Consider the following 15,293-nt stretch of genomic DNA (forward strand, 5'->3'; position numbering starts at 1 on the left):
CCCCTAGGTTGCCCAGAGTTGTCAAGCTTTTCTTAGGGGGGGACACCCCTTTTTTAATGAAATGTTTACCTTTAGAACGCTTGCGGGACGCAGGGACTCACAGCGCCAACCAACAGGTGTGCCAGCGCCCCACACACAGGGGTGTACGAAGGTGGGTGTGGGTTCCATGCTGAGGAGGGACAAAATGTCACATGGCACAGTCGCCATGCTGTCCGCCTGCTGCCTCCCCCCTCCCCCCGCTGCATGGCGGCTAACTGTTTCGGCTGCGCGCACAGCGCCCGTAGCGCCCTGTAACATCGGCGCTGCGCAACACATCCTGTTGCGTGCGCAAGCTGAGTTTGTTTGCTGGCTTTTCCGCTTTCAGCGCACACTCCCAGCATGGGGTGCCAGCGCAGAACGACAAGGAATGCAAGCGGCAGCAGAGGAAAGATCTCCAGATGGGATCCGTGCGCTCTTATTTTTCGGTTTTTGTTGCTTCTGTCGGCGCACGGCGGATCCTGCTAGCATTTATCAGCCACAAGAGGCAAGAGTCCGGGATGGTTGTCCTGACTGATCCAAGCACCTTGTCCGCATTCTCAAGCCTTACCAACTGAAATTCATCCAACAAAACAGGACTAGGCAGTGCTCTGCACACCCCTTGAGATTCATACGCTGTAACAGCGGATGCGAGATCCCAATGGATGCAAGTGAATTTTTCCTCAAAATGTTTTGCAAACAAGTCACAGCAAGCTGCTGTTGGTTCTTCCACCAACAGCAGGCCAGACTGTAACATGCCCCACACTACCCGGTAAAGCTCTGCTGGACAGCACAATCAGGATGCAATGGGGGCAGCAAAGTAGTCCTTCTTTGCAGTCTTCTCTGCCACTAGGTAGGCTCGATGATGAGTCCTCACCAGTGTTGATCTTCTCTTCATAAGCCAGATGGGTGGGGTATAAATAAATTAGTATTATTATTATAGTGTCCAAAAACTCTGAGCTGCCACTGTTGCGTCTTTCACTCCTACATCCAGTGTTTCAGCTAACTTAACTGCAGTTCACACATCTCAGCAGTCCCAACACAGTGGTTTCAAAAGCACATTGAGCCACTACAGAACTAGAAAAGAGGAAAGCTATCATGAAACCATGGTATTTTCAAAGCTTTTTCATGTATTGCTTACCATGAATATTAATAACCGTGCATAGAGTTGGAGACTTAGCATGTTTATAACCATCAGAAGAAATGGCAGAGTTGTGCAAAATCACTACCTCTGGCTCCAAAGGGAGTGCAGTAGGACTTGGGACTGCGTGGGGAAGGAAATGACCTGAATCTATGGTGAATGTCACTTATAGACCAGCTCTAATTATTTAATTCTGCAAAGTAGAAACAAGTTTCTTACGAAAACTCAAAGCTCTCAAACTATAATCCCAGTCATGAACAGCTGCTTATTTGTTCTGCACTTTACTTAAGTTCTTGATTATTTTGTAAATGTAGGTGTTACCCCTTGTTTTTCTTCATTTTTTGGTTTTAGCACTGTAATAGTTTTTAACAACAAACCAACCTGAAATTGCAGACTACGCTAAGCAGTTGGCTTGATTTGAAACACAGCTTACAGTTAAATCTCTCTCTGGCTGGCACAAGAAGTCTTTAATAGCATTATTAAATAGTCTAAAAGCTCTGGACCTTAATTAACTGTGTTGGATCATAGTTTCCCCACCCCCACCCCCCGAACATCACCAACACTGCTTTATTGTTTCCCTCCTTAATTTTTAAAGAGATGCTTAAATTGCCAGGATAGGCTGCATTTACCACATGTGGGTTAAACCACAGAGCCTAGGGCTTGCCGATCAGAAGGTCGGTGGTTCGAATCCCCGCGATGGGGTGAGCTCCCATTGCTCGGTCCCAGCTCCTGCCAACCTAGCAGTTCGAAAGCAAGTCAAAGTGCAAGTAGATAAATAGGTACTGCTCCGGCGGAAAGGTAAATGGTGTTTCCGTGCGCTTCTCTGGTTCGCCAGAAGTGGGTTAGTCATGCTGGCCACAAGACCTGGAAGCTGTACGCTGGCTCCCTCGGCCTGTGAAGCGAGATGAGCGCCGCAACCCCAGAGTCGGCCACGACTGGACCTAATGGTCAGGGGTCCCTTTATCTTACCAGGATAGGCTGCTTTTTACCACAAGTACATTGTTCATTGCAACCCACAAATAGATGTTTTAGCTTCCCAAAGTGTATGCTGATTCCAGTCTACATCTTGGCTCTGCATGTGACTCAATAATTTCAGTTAGGTTTATTGTTAGATTCAGTTAGATTATTAATATTAACAAATAATATATAGGTTGCAATTGTTCTCTGGTAAGAACAAACAAACAGTACATAATGATGCATGGCACCGTACATCATAGCAACCCTTAACAGCCAATATTTTGCAATTCCAATAAATATTAAAACACAATTCAGTCTTGGCCTCATAAAGTGTTATTGTGAGCATATAAACTGTAGACTTAACCTGAAGCACCACTTTAGCTAATGGGGCCTCCTGCTGCTGCTGTGCCGCCGGAGTACAATTTCTGTTCTCATCCTGAAGCAAAGTTCTTAACCCAAGGTATTATTTCTGGGTTAGTGGAGTCTGTAACCTGAAGCGTACGTAACCTGAGGTACCACTGTATAGAATAAATAGTATTGGCACTACTAATTCAGAGCAGACCTATCTTTGAGTGTTTACAGTCTTAGCTTGATAGATTTCTAATTTTATCATAAATTTAAGAGCCAAGAAGGAAAACACTTCAATACAAAGCAGTCTCACTGTCAAATCAAATCTCAATTATTATTTCTTTACATTGCTTTGTTTCATAAATAATAGTTTTCCATTCCAGCATATGTTTACGTGATGCTCTATGTTCTTCTTTTCCCAGTTCAAACTGGTTAATATAATCACATAATATTTCATAACCTGAAACTAAATAACTCAATTGTTCCTGATTATCTGAGAGCCTTTTAAGTTAGATATTACTAGCAATGTTCATACGTTTCAGGGTATAAACGTTAGGCAGAAAAGTCAGTGTTGGGTTCAGCCATCTTAATCTCTATGACTTGTATCAGGAAGGCTTTTTTTCTTCTCCATTGGGACAAGTCAGAGAAATCATTGGGTAAGACTTCTCCAAGAAAGGCCATTTCCAGCATCTTAAAATTCTTATAACGCTTTTGAAATGTACTTGTGCTTATTACAGCTATGGTGGTTGTTTTTTGCATGTGTTCTATATTTTCATGTCATTTCTTGTTATGTAAATATTTTTGATACTTGGAAGTAATCTTTTTATATATATAAAATCCTCTCACGTAACTTGATTATCTTCAGTGTTAGTACAACACCTACCAAGACCAACAGGAAATAACAGTTCCACATTCTTTATGGGTAATCTTGCACATTCTAGTTAACACAGCAGCTTAGAGTTTGCTTAGCTATTGGAATGTGAGAATTTAACAGTAAAAAGCACACTGCAACATTGAGACCAAGATGAGTGCATATAATGCTGAACCATAAAAACAGGCCCTATAGGATCTAATAACAATAAAATATTGAATATATAATAGGGTATTTTCCTAATAGTAATCTTACTAGTAGTAACAGTAGTTACCACCACATTTGCTGGTATTCTACAGATGGTATTTGTATGTGATACAGATGTCCCTGTTTCCACAAATCAGTCCCCTGACAAAATCCATCTATTTAGTAGGAAGTTAAAAAGTGTCCCTGGATTTACTGAAAAAAATCTGGTAACTTATCTTAGCCCTGCCGTGAAAAAAACGTATTTCATTCAACCTGCACCCATGTACTTTTCCTTTAGTGCTTATATGTATTCCTCTTTCTATGTTTGTTTCATATACATTTCAGCTGCTGTCCATGACAGTTGGTTACTATCAGGAGTTCAAACGTAAATGGGACGTGCCACTAGAAAGCAATGAAGAGAACTGCCCCACTACAAATAACCCACAGTATTTTTGGCTCCAAATTCATGCTCTGTTCATTATTAAGCTTGCATTTTCATGAAGAAGAACAAACAAGACTTCCAACCATCTTCAATTTTTATGAAGATTGTCATAGCTCAAGTGGGGTGGTCAGTTTAAAAAGTACAGTGTTTCCTTGGTTCTCAAATGTAATCTGTTCTGGAAGTCTGTTCCAAAACCAAAGTGTTCCAAAACCAAGGCGTGCTTTCCCATAGAAAGTAATGCAAAATGGATTAATCTGTTCCAGACTTTTAAAAACAACCCCTAAAGCAGATTTTAACATGAATTTTACTATCTAATGATACCATTGACCCATAAAGTGAAAGCAATAATCAATGTACTGTACTATTATTTTCTTACCTGCATTGATGATAGTCATCGTTTGGATGGGGGGCTTTTATCCATTTCCGCAGTCCCACAGTCAGTCAATCAATCAGTAGCTGAACTGGGTTCCCACACAGTCACAAAAACAAATTAACCAAAAGAGCCTCAAAAACAAAAACAGCAAAATAAATAGCAAAAACAAAAGTGCCAAACTTAATCCATTCCGGGAGTCCGTTTGACTTCCGAAATGTTCGAAAACCATTGTGCAGCTTCTGATTGGTGCAGGTGTCCCGGAAATAATAAATGACAGCCGCATCAGACATTCAGCTTCTGAAAAACGTTCAAAAACCAGAACACTTACTTCCGGGTTTTGGGAGTTTGAGAACCAAGGTACCACTGTAATGGAACAATATGCTAAAAAGCTCACAATACTTGTGACACAATAAGCCGGTTGCAGTGAATCAGTTAAAGATGGTGTTTTCCTTAGCTTCCATAATAGGTGGTTATGTGGGTTCAGCCTACATTGATAATATGGTTTGACTCAGTCCTTTTTTCAGGGGTACTCAATGGTATGCAGTAGTGGCACCTCTTTTTTGTTAAAAAGTGTGGCACTTACTGTAAAAACTTCATGGCGAGAACCAGCCTATTTTTCTAGGGAAAAAACACTGGTTTACTGACTGCCCTATGACTCTCATTGTGCAATGGCACCCTCTACTGGACTGTTCTAGATATTTTACCCAAAGTTTCAGACATCATTGTATTTTCTTTTCTAGGTCGTACAGGAAGGTATACCTTGATAGAAAAATGGAGAGACACAGAGAGACACCTGGCACCTCATGAGAATCCTATCATTTCCTTGAACAAATGGGGGCAATATGCAAGTGATGTGCAGTTAGTATTGCGGCGTACTGGGCCATCTCTCAGCGAGAGGCCAACTTCAGACAGTGTTGCTCGGATACCAGAAAGAACTTTATACCGCCAGAGCTTACCTCCGCTGGCTAAGTTAAGGCCTCAGCATGATAAGTTGATAAAAAGGAGGGAGCCAAAAAGGAAATCGTTGACTTTCACAGGAGGGGCAAAAGGATTAATGGACATTTTTGGCAAAGGCAAAGAGTCTGAGTTCAAACAGAAAGTTCTCAACTGCAAGGCAACAGTTGATGAGCTGAAGAAGTTGATTCATTTCCAGACAGAGAAGCTGCAGTCCATTGAGAAACAGCTGGATTCAAATGATGCTGAAGTCAAGTACTGGGAGCACAAGTTTAATTACAGCCTGGAAGATGAAATTGTCAAACTGGAGCAGAAGATTAAAAGGAATGAGGTAGAGATTGAAGAGGAGGAATTCTGGGAAAATGAACTCCAGATCGAGCAAGAAAATGAGAAGCAACTGAAGGAGCAGCTCCAGGATATCAGGCACAGGATTTTGGACTGTGAAAGCAAGCTGAAGGAATATGTGGCCCAGATCCACAGCATGGAAAGTGGCCTTGAGGCGGAAACGTTGCACCGGGAAGTGCAGGAGTTAAAAGTAAACGAAGAAGAAGTCAAAGAGAAGATTGAAAAAGTGAAGGGTGAAATCGATATTCAGGGACAGCAAAGTCTCAGGCTGGAAAACGGCATTAAAGCTGTTGAAAGGTCTCTGGGCCAAGCCACCAAGCGGTTACAGGTGAGTGGGTCCATCTCACGTGGACCAGGTTTAATTCTTGATGTCGGCTAAATTATTCAATGTGACATGATTTCAACCATGTCATATACGGAATAGTAGACTGTCTAATGTTTGAGTAAAGATGAATGGTTTATTACAAACTATGTAGGTCAGCTGTGGGGAACCTGTCCCTGCAGATGTTATTGGAGGATGGTCAGAGTTGATGGTGGGCCAGCCACATTTGGAGGGCCTCGCACTCTCATCCCATGGTTCCCTCTGAAGCAGGCATGATATATCAATCATTTTTTCTACATAACTTTGTACTTCCTTGCTTCAGTTCCTCTCCCTGTGTGGGGACAGAAGAATGCAAAAGTGGCAAGAGTTTAAGCTCTGGTAATTGTAATGTAATGTAACCTTCGACACACTCAAGAGCTCTTGCATATAATTTTAAAATGGCATAGAAAAACAAATGGGGGGGGCAAGCAAGCCATTGGTCCAAGATGTATGTGGGGAGGTCATAGTAGTCTGTGCACATTCTTGAGGGAGAATTACTTAGTCGCTTGGGTTTTTACCTTTACCACCAAGCAAATAACTCTTGGGAGTCCTGGGAGTCCATAAAATTAAACCTAGTGATACTTCTGCTGCTGATGAAAAATGATTTAGAAATATTTGTATGGATTTGGCAGCCATATCTCATATCTTTCATAAATACTGCATTCTTACATGGAAACAGAATTGCTGAAAATGTCAAGATGCTACCCAAGGTTATATAGAAGAAGAAGAAGAAGAGTTTGGATTTGATATCCCGCCTTTCACTCCCTTTAAGGAGTCTCAAAGCGGCTAACATTCTCCTTTCCCTTCCTCCCCCACAACAAACACTCTGTGAGGTGAGTGGGGCTGAGAGACTTCAAAGAAGTGTGACTGGCCCAAGGTCACCCAGCAGCTGCAGGTGGAGGAGTGGAGACGCGAACCCGGTTCCCCAGGTTACGAGACTACCACTCTTAACCACTACACCACACTGGCTTAGAACAAATAAATCCAACATTTCTTATATGACATGAAAGATCTCTTGTGTATGTTCTAGGCTTTGCTAAAATCCTGCGAATTCCATTTAATTCTGTTTTATGTTTCAAGATCCCATCATTCTAGAGACAAAATTTTTAAATGTTGGTGGAAAGAATTATAGTCTGGATCAAATACACAAGTAAGAATCCTGCAGATGTTCTAAGTGTGGGGTTGACATTGTATCCCACACATGATGCAGCAGGGAACTCAATGCATGGAGTGCATATCATAGATGTGTACTGATTTCACACATTTCTTTCTCCCCCCCCCCACCCCAATGGAGGAAATACTGTATCACATGTTACATCATATTTCTGGCCAGTAAATGTTTGACTTCTAGAGAGGATGGCATGGCATCATAAACTCTACTGGCTTACTCCCAGTTAAGGGACCTAATCCAGCCCCCCTCCCCTCAGTGTATGTTTCATGCCAAGGACCCCGCTTTTGATAGCAGCAAAGAGAGAGAAAATCAAAGTAGACCCTGAGCTGTGGTGGGCAGAAATGCAAACCACCCCCTCCCTGGTGATCAACTGTCAGGGAAATGCAAACGGCTAGAGAGCCGAGGGGGGAGACAAGCACTTGTAGAGAGCCGAAAGAGCTAATTAGCAGCCTCTCATCTGACTCGGAGCCAGAATCAGGGAGGGGGAATTCAGAGCCCGGAAATAGCTTTTCTTTTTCTTTTTATAAATATTTATTAAGGTTTTCACAATATTACAAAATGAAAAATAAAAAATAAAAAATAAAAAATAAAAATAGTTAAAAACAATTCAATCTTTCCATCACTTATCTTTCATTTGCTTGTTTCCCGGACCTCCTCATACCTCCCTTTTTTTGTATTCCAGTTCAATTTATTAGTTCAGCAATTCCTTTCCCTCCTTATTTTATCCTGATCTTTAATCTTAATATATTATAGCATTAAATTTTTACCTGTTAAAAATCCATTTTTTCATATTCTTTTATACCATTACAGCTAGAAACCACTTAACTTCAATCCAACATCATTTTAACATTCATTAATTTTGCAGTATTTCTGTAAATAGTCTTTAAATTTCTTCCAATCTTCTTCCACCGACTCTTCTCCCTGGTCTCGGATTCTGCCAGTCATTTCCGCCAATTCCATCACCTTCATCTGCCATTCTTCCATAGTGGGTAGGTCTTGTGTCTTCCAATACTTTGCAATAAGTATTCTTGCTGCTGTTGTGGCATACATAAAGAAAGTTCTACAGTGGTGCCTTGCAAGACGAAATTAATTCGTTCCGCGAGTTTTTTCGTCTAGCGAATTTTTTGTCTTGCGAAGCACGGTTTCCCATAGGAATGCATTGAAATTCAATTAATGCGTTCCTATGGTCAAAAAAAAGTCCAATCAAAGCCAAATTTGGTACAACAATAGTTTATTAACTGCTCTTTAAAGTCACACATACTTTAAAGAGCATATCAAAAATTGAAGGAACAATAAATTAAGTTTCTAAACATGACAGGAAAAACATTTAAAAATCAAAAAAGGGTACATTACATTTTCTAAGACTCTGGGGGACCACTCGAAGAAGGTTCCTCTTCCACTCTTTGCTTCTTGCTGAGGAACCTGTCCATGGTCTGCTGCTTCATCCGCCTTTTCAGCAGCTCCCTGAGAGGCAACATGACCGTCGTATCAAAAGTGTTCGCTTGGTCATGTGCCACGTGCTTGTTCGGGTGGTGCCGCTCTGCAAAAGCCTGCACCTCCTTCCACTTCTGGCAAATGTCCCTCAGTTCTTTGGAGGACGGCCGTTCCTCAATTGCTTCCTCCTCTTCCAGCGAGGCCTGCTCCTGCGCAACCTCTGACTGCAGTTCAACCAGCTCCTGGGTGGTCAGCTCGTGGTCGTGCTCCTCCACCAGCTCGCAGACGTCCTCCTCTGTGACCTCCAGGCCCATGGTCCTCCCCAAGGCAACAATGTCCTGCACCACTGTTGACTCTGGTGCATCAGAGTCACTTGGTGCCACACAGTCCGGCCACAGGCTGCGCCAAGCGCAATTCAAATTTCTCTGGCTGATCCCTTTCCAGGCCGTGGTGATCATCTTCAAGCAGGTGACGATGTCGAAGTGGTCCTTCCAGAATTCCCGCAGGGTGATGGTGGTGCAATCAGTCACCTCGAAGCATCGCCTGAAAAGCTCCTTGGTGTAGAGTTTTTTGAAATTGCCGATGACCTGCTGATCCATCGGCTGGAGCAGTGGCGTGGTGTTAGGCGGCAGGAACATGATGTTGATGAAGCTGAACTCCTCCAACAAGTCCACCTCAAGGCCTTTAGGATGAGCAGGAGCATTGTCCATCAGAAGCAAAGCCTTCAGCGGCAGGTCATTGTCCAGCAGGTACTGTTTGACAGCAGGGCCAAAAGCAAGATTGACCCAGTCCACAAACAGCACACGTGTGACCCAAGCCTTGCTGTTGGATCGCCACATGACACTCAGCCACTCCTTGTCAACCTTGTGTTTCTTGAAGGCCCGTGGGTTCTCCGAGTGGTACACCAGCAGGGGCTTGATCTTCAGGTCGCCGCTTGCGTTGGCACAGAAGAGCAGGGTCAGACGGTCCTTCATGGGCTTGTGGCCAGGCAACTTGGCCTCCTCCTGTGTGAGGAAAGTCCTTTTGGGCATCCTCTTCCAAAACAGCCCGGTCTCGTCGCAGTTGAAGACCTGCTGTGGAACGTAGCCCTCCGTCTTCACAGCCTCCAGGAACTCCAAGGCAAAGTCTTCAGCCGCAGGAACATCAGAACTGGCAGCCTCTCCATGCCTGACCACGCTGTGGATTCCAGATCTTGCCTTGAACCGGTCAAACCAGCCTCTGCTTGCCTTGAAGACTTCTGGCTCGCCTGAGGTTCCTGGCTGTTCCCGGATGAGGTCTGCGTGCAAGGCCTTGGCCTTCTCACAAATGACGGCCTCAGTCACTGTGTCCCCTGCACGCTGCTTCTCTTCTAACCAGATGAGCAGCAACTTAGCAGCAACTTCTCGACCTCCTCCAGAACAGCTGGGCGGTTCTTCACGATCCTGGTGACTCCCTTGGCTGCATCAGTCGCAAGGATCTTCTCCCTCATCTTCAGGATGGTCGATGGGTTCCTGCCGTACTCCCTGGCGAGGTCCGTCACACGCATTCCACCGCCGTGCTTCCAGATGATCTCCTTCTTCATTTCCAGCGTCACCTTCTCCTTCTTCCTCTCGCCGGCCTCCGCAGCAGCAGCAGTCTTCTTGGGTCCCATGGCAGCACAGCTCTTACCTTCGTAAACTCAGAAAAAGAAAAAAAAAATCAGCAATTCAAACCCAGAACCAAGTCCTTGAATTCCAAACACCCAACCCAAAATCCAAAAACCCCCAAAAAAGTTTTAAAAGTTTAACTTATGAAATGGCTGCAAATCACCAAAGTCTTCAAAATCCTCAAATGGCTGCAAAAGTTTTGGGAAAGCTTTAAAAATCACCAAAGTCTTCAAAAACCTCAACTGTTCCCCCAGCCCCTCCCCAACTGTTGCAAACCCCTCCCCAACTGTTGCAAACCCCTCCTCAACTGTTCCCCCATCCACCCAGCACACAGAAATTCAAAACCCAGAAATTTTTTCAAAAAACAACAACAACATGGCCCAATGGTCACAGAAAACCATAAAAATTCAAAAAAAAACCACACAAGCTCCCAGATTCTTGCAAACCCCTCCCCAGCTGTTCCCCCAGCCACCCAGCACACAGAAATTCAAAACCCAGAATTTTTTTTAAAAAAAACAACAACATGGCCCAATGGTCACAGAAAACCATAGAAATTCAAAAAAAACCCACACAAGCTCCCAGATTCTTGCAAACCCCTCCCCAGCTGTTCCCCCAGCCACCCAGCACACAGAAATTCAAAACCCAGAAAATTTTTTCCAAAAAAAACAACATGGCCCAATGGTCACAGAAAATCATAAAAATGCAGAAAAAACCACACAAGCTCCCAGATTCTTGCAAACCCCTCCCCAGCTGTTCCCCCAACCACCCAGCACACAGAAATTCAAAACCCAGAAAATTTTTTCCAAAAAAAACAACATGGCCCAATGGTCACAGAAAACCATAAAAATTCAAAAAAAACCACACAAGCTCCCAGATTCTTGCAAACCTCTCCCCAACACCAAGTCCTTGAATTCTAAACACCCCAAAATCCAAAAAACCCAAAAAAAGTTTTAAAAGTTTAACTTACGAAACAGCTGCAAAAGAAGTTTTGGAAAAGCTTCAAAAATTCAGCAAACTTTAAAAAGCTCAAAAAGGCCACCACACCGCGTGCAATGTGTTGCTCCTCAAAGTCAAGTCGCAACTGCACCTCTTCCAGCAATGCACCCTGGGTTTTAACGGTTTTACGAAAAAGGAAACAAACTTGCAAGACGTTTTCGTCTTGCGAAGCAAGCCCATAGGGAAATTCGTCTTGCGAAGCAACTCGAAAATGAAAAAACCTTTCGTCTTGCGAGTTTTTCGTCTTGCGAGGCGTTCGTCTTGCGGGGCACCACTGTATCCTTCTTTAACACCGATTGGCCGACTATGCCCAGGAGAAAGGCCTCTGGTTTCTTCAAGAAGGTATATTTAAATACCTTTTTTAATTCATTATAAATCATCTCCCAGAAAGCCTTATTCCTTGGGCACGTCCACCATAGGTGAAAGAATGTACCTTCAGTTTCTTTACATTTCCAACATTTATTATCGGGCAAGTGATAGATTTTTGCAAGCTTGACTGGGGTTATGTACCACCTGTATATCATTTTCATAATATTCTCTCTTAAGGCATTGCATGCCGTAAACTTCATACCTGTGGTCCATAACTGTTCCCAGTCAGCCATCATTATGTTATGTCCAACATCTTGTGCCCATTTAATCATAGCAGATTTCACCGTTTCATCCTGAGTATTCCATTTCAACAGCAAGTTATACATCTTTGACAAAATCTTAGTTTTGGGTTCTAACAGTTCTGTTTCTAATTTTGATTTTTCCACCTGGAAGCCGATTTTCTTGTCCAAATTATATGCCTCCATTATCTGATAATAATGAAGCCAGTCTCGCACTTTGTTTTTTAGTTTTTCAAAACTCTGCAATTTCAGTCTATCTCCATCTTGTTCCAAAATTTTCCAATATTTCGGCCATTTGACCTCCATATTGAGCTTTTTCTGAGCTTTCGCTTCCATCGGTGACAGCCACCTTGGGGTTTTATTTTCCAATAAGTCCTTATATCTTATCCAGACATTAAACAATGCTTTCCTGACAATATGGTTTTTAAATGCTTTATGCGCTTTGACCTTATCATACCACAGATATGCATGCCATCCAAATACGTTGTTAAAACCTTCTAAATCCAAAATATCTGTGTTTTCGAGAAGCAGCCATTCTTTCAACCAGCAAAAAGCTGCTGATTCATAGTAAAGTTTAAAGTCTGGCAGGGCAAATCCACCTCTTTCCTTTACATCTGTTAGTATTTTAAATTTTATTCTAGGCTTCTTGCCCTGCCAGACAAATCTAGGAATATCTCTCTGCCACTTCTTGAAACAGTCCATTTTGTCCACAATTTGCAATGTTTGAAACAGAAACAGCATTCTAGGCAATACATTCATTTTTATCGCAGCAATACGGCCCAGCAGTGAAAGCTTCAAATTTGACCAAATTCAGAAATAGCTTTTCACAGAACAGAGGAAGTAAGAGGCGTTCCTTTTGACGATGGGCCTGCTGGGGGAGAAGGAGCAAAAGAACACCATTCAAGGCATCTGATTGAGACAGGCACGGACGTGCCTTTGAAGCTCTTGTAACTGTTTGAACTTTGTAAATAAATCTTCAAAGCAGAACATGGCTGTGCGCCTGGAGCTTTATCTCTGCTAGTTTTGGCAGCACCAACCCCTTACATCAACTGAGGAGATAGCTGTGTGTGTGGGTGGGTGGGTGTTGTTCCAAATTAGCCAGGCTAATTCTGCACCTGCTACTGGGACGCGGGTGGCGCTGTGGGTTAAACCACAGAGCCTAGGACTTGCCGATCAGAAGGTTGGCGGTTCAAATCCCCGTGACAGGGTGAGCTCCCGTTGCTCGGTCCCTGCTCCTGCCAACCTAGCAGTTCGAAAGCACGTCAAAGTGCAAGTAGATCAATAGGTACCGCTCCGGCAGGAAGGTTAACGGCACAATCTTAGTCTTCATAGTGCTATAGGTAGCATTACCACTGGAGAAGGAAACGTCTGCCCCTATTGCAATACAGATACTATAATCTTAAGAATCGTCAGCACATCAGCTTTGGAACCATTTTCACTATGTACATTTTCTCCATTTCTTCAGTTTTTCCACAATCTTTTTAGGTGATGGAATTTGACTGCTTTGATAGATTTGGGTTAAATCTGAGGCAATATGATGAACCAAATTCTACTTCACCTCTTGATGCAGAATGTGCTCCCTTCTCTTAATGAGCTGCACATTCCCTTCAGTCCCTCTCTGTGTGTGCAAGCTAATGCTTCCATAACTCACAGACGTGGAATCTTAAAAATACCTTAATGTGGCTTCCAGGGCAAGGTAAGGGCAGAATGTCAGTGCATGAGTTGGCATTTACATTATACACATGAAGTTTCTGAAAGAACCATTTGATTATCACTAAAGAAGACTTGAGGGTCCTTGAGTGCTGGGCTGTGGTGAAGTATGTGCATGTACGGTATAAAGTTCATCGTAATATAATTGTTTTGTGAGGAAATGGCAAATTCCGAATAAGGATCTCGAAAACAGATATTGCAAATCTTTAACACCACCCATGTTTTTTTTCTGTTTTAAAGTGAAACCATATCCTCCTGGTTTCTGGGTATGTGTGAATAAGCTTGTTTACATCTTTTTTTTAGGAAAGAGAACAAGAACTAGAGCAGCTGACAAAGGAGCTACGGCAAGTCAACCTCCAGCAGTTTATCCAGCAAACAGGGACAAAGGTCACTGTGCTACCAGCAGAACCTACTGAATTGGAGACTTCCCAAACAGAGCTTGAGAGGGGTATGTTGTAGGAATTGCGAAATAAGCCTGTCTCATCCACTTTCCCTTCCTAAGCAAAAAGAAAAGAAATAAAAATACAAAATCACACACCACCTTCTCCCCTTCATGGGGGGGGGGGAGAAAAGAAGCACCTTATTTTATGCATACATGTGTGTACATTTGTGGGGCAACCCAGTCAGATGGGCAGAGTACAAATAATAAAATTATCATCATCATCATGAATATGTCAGCATTGGAGGATTCTAGTCCATGGAAAGTTAGGCAAGATCACAATGGACTTGGGAGAGCAGCTGATGCAGACGTCTTTCATCTGTCCTTTGTGCTAACAGTTATCTTCTTCTCTCACAGAAACAACTTTTCAAACTGGATCCCTGAAGCGCCCTGGTTCATCTAGACAGCTTCCTAGCAATCTTCGGATCCTGCAGAATCCATTGTCCTCTGGTTTTAACCCAGAGGGCATTTATGTATAACAGTAGATATCCCTGCTGGAAAGGACCTAGACAGGTACTGTGGGCCATATGCACTTCCCTCTTGCATCTCTTCTCCCAGAGATGTGTGGGGAGAGAAAAACTTCTTTCAGAAGCTGCCAAGCATTGTTGTGAGTGTTGTTTTTTTTACAAAACCAGATCTACAATAAACTTGGAATCCTGCCCCAAGCACTGATGACAATGAAGAACAAAAGGGACTGTGGAGGAGCACTTCAGCAATGGTGCAAAATAGTTATAGTGCAAATACCTATCTTTTTTTAATTGCTATTTTGGAAGCATTTAGAGAAGTATTATTTCTTAGCAGCATAAATGGCTGGTTGTAGTGCAAGAAACAGGGGTTTAATTTATTCCATTTGATCAGTGGATGTGTGAATGTTGCCATGACATAGGAACACTTCTTGCCTAAGAGCAGGACTACATATTAAGCCAACCCAGGACTGCTGCCTTAAACAGCACTCCATATTCATCACTCCCCATCTCCACTCATGCTTGTAGAATCACTTGTGTCATTCCCTGATGTCACCATGTTGTGAATTTACCCCCCTGTCTACACATCCATTCCCACATTCAGTTTAATGTCACAACCTGGAATAAGGAATCTTGCACGCTACAGGGGAGAGGGGAGAATGCAACACAGGGGGGCCCTTTTCAGTGGAAGACCTGTGCCAGGCTTAATTTGTAATTCCATTCTCAAAGGGTGTTTGCAGCCTGAAAGGGTGTTTATGTGTAGAAGAGGGAGAGAATTTGCACGTGCATGAGTTTAGAATGAAAACAGACTACAGTGATTCACAATGACAGAATGTTGTTAGGGGAGAAAGAT

General features: G+C 43.0%; 1 protein-coding gene across 5 annotated transcripts in view; it reads left to right on the forward strand.

Annotated features, from left to right (window-relative positions):
- The window catches only part of RASSF8 (Ras association domain family member 8), a 107,270-nt gene extending 92,670 nt beyond the window's left edge, over positions 1-14,600 (forward strand). For all 5 annotated transcript variants that reach the window (XM_081023774.1, XM_081023776.1, XM_081023775.1 and 2 more), the window contains 3 exons: positions 5,074-5,960; positions 13,841-13,985; positions 14,334-14,600. In XM_081023774.1, coding sequence (XP_080879900.1) covers positions 5,074-5,960; positions 13,841-13,985; positions 14,334-14,455 — 1,154 coding nt within the window. In that variant the 3' untranslated portion in view covers positions 14,456-14,600. The remainder of the gene's footprint in view (positions 1-5,073; positions 5,961-13,840; positions 13,986-14,333) is intronic.
- The last annotated feature ends 693 nt before the right edge of the window (positions 14,601-15,293 follow it).

Source organism: Podarcis pityusensis, assembly GCF_964106645.2.
Source record: "Podarcis pityusensis genome assembly, chromosome: 10".
Taxonomy (NCBI): domain Eukaryota; kingdom Metazoa; phylum Chordata; class Lepidosauria; order Squamata; family Lacertidae; genus Podarcis; species Podarcis pityusensis.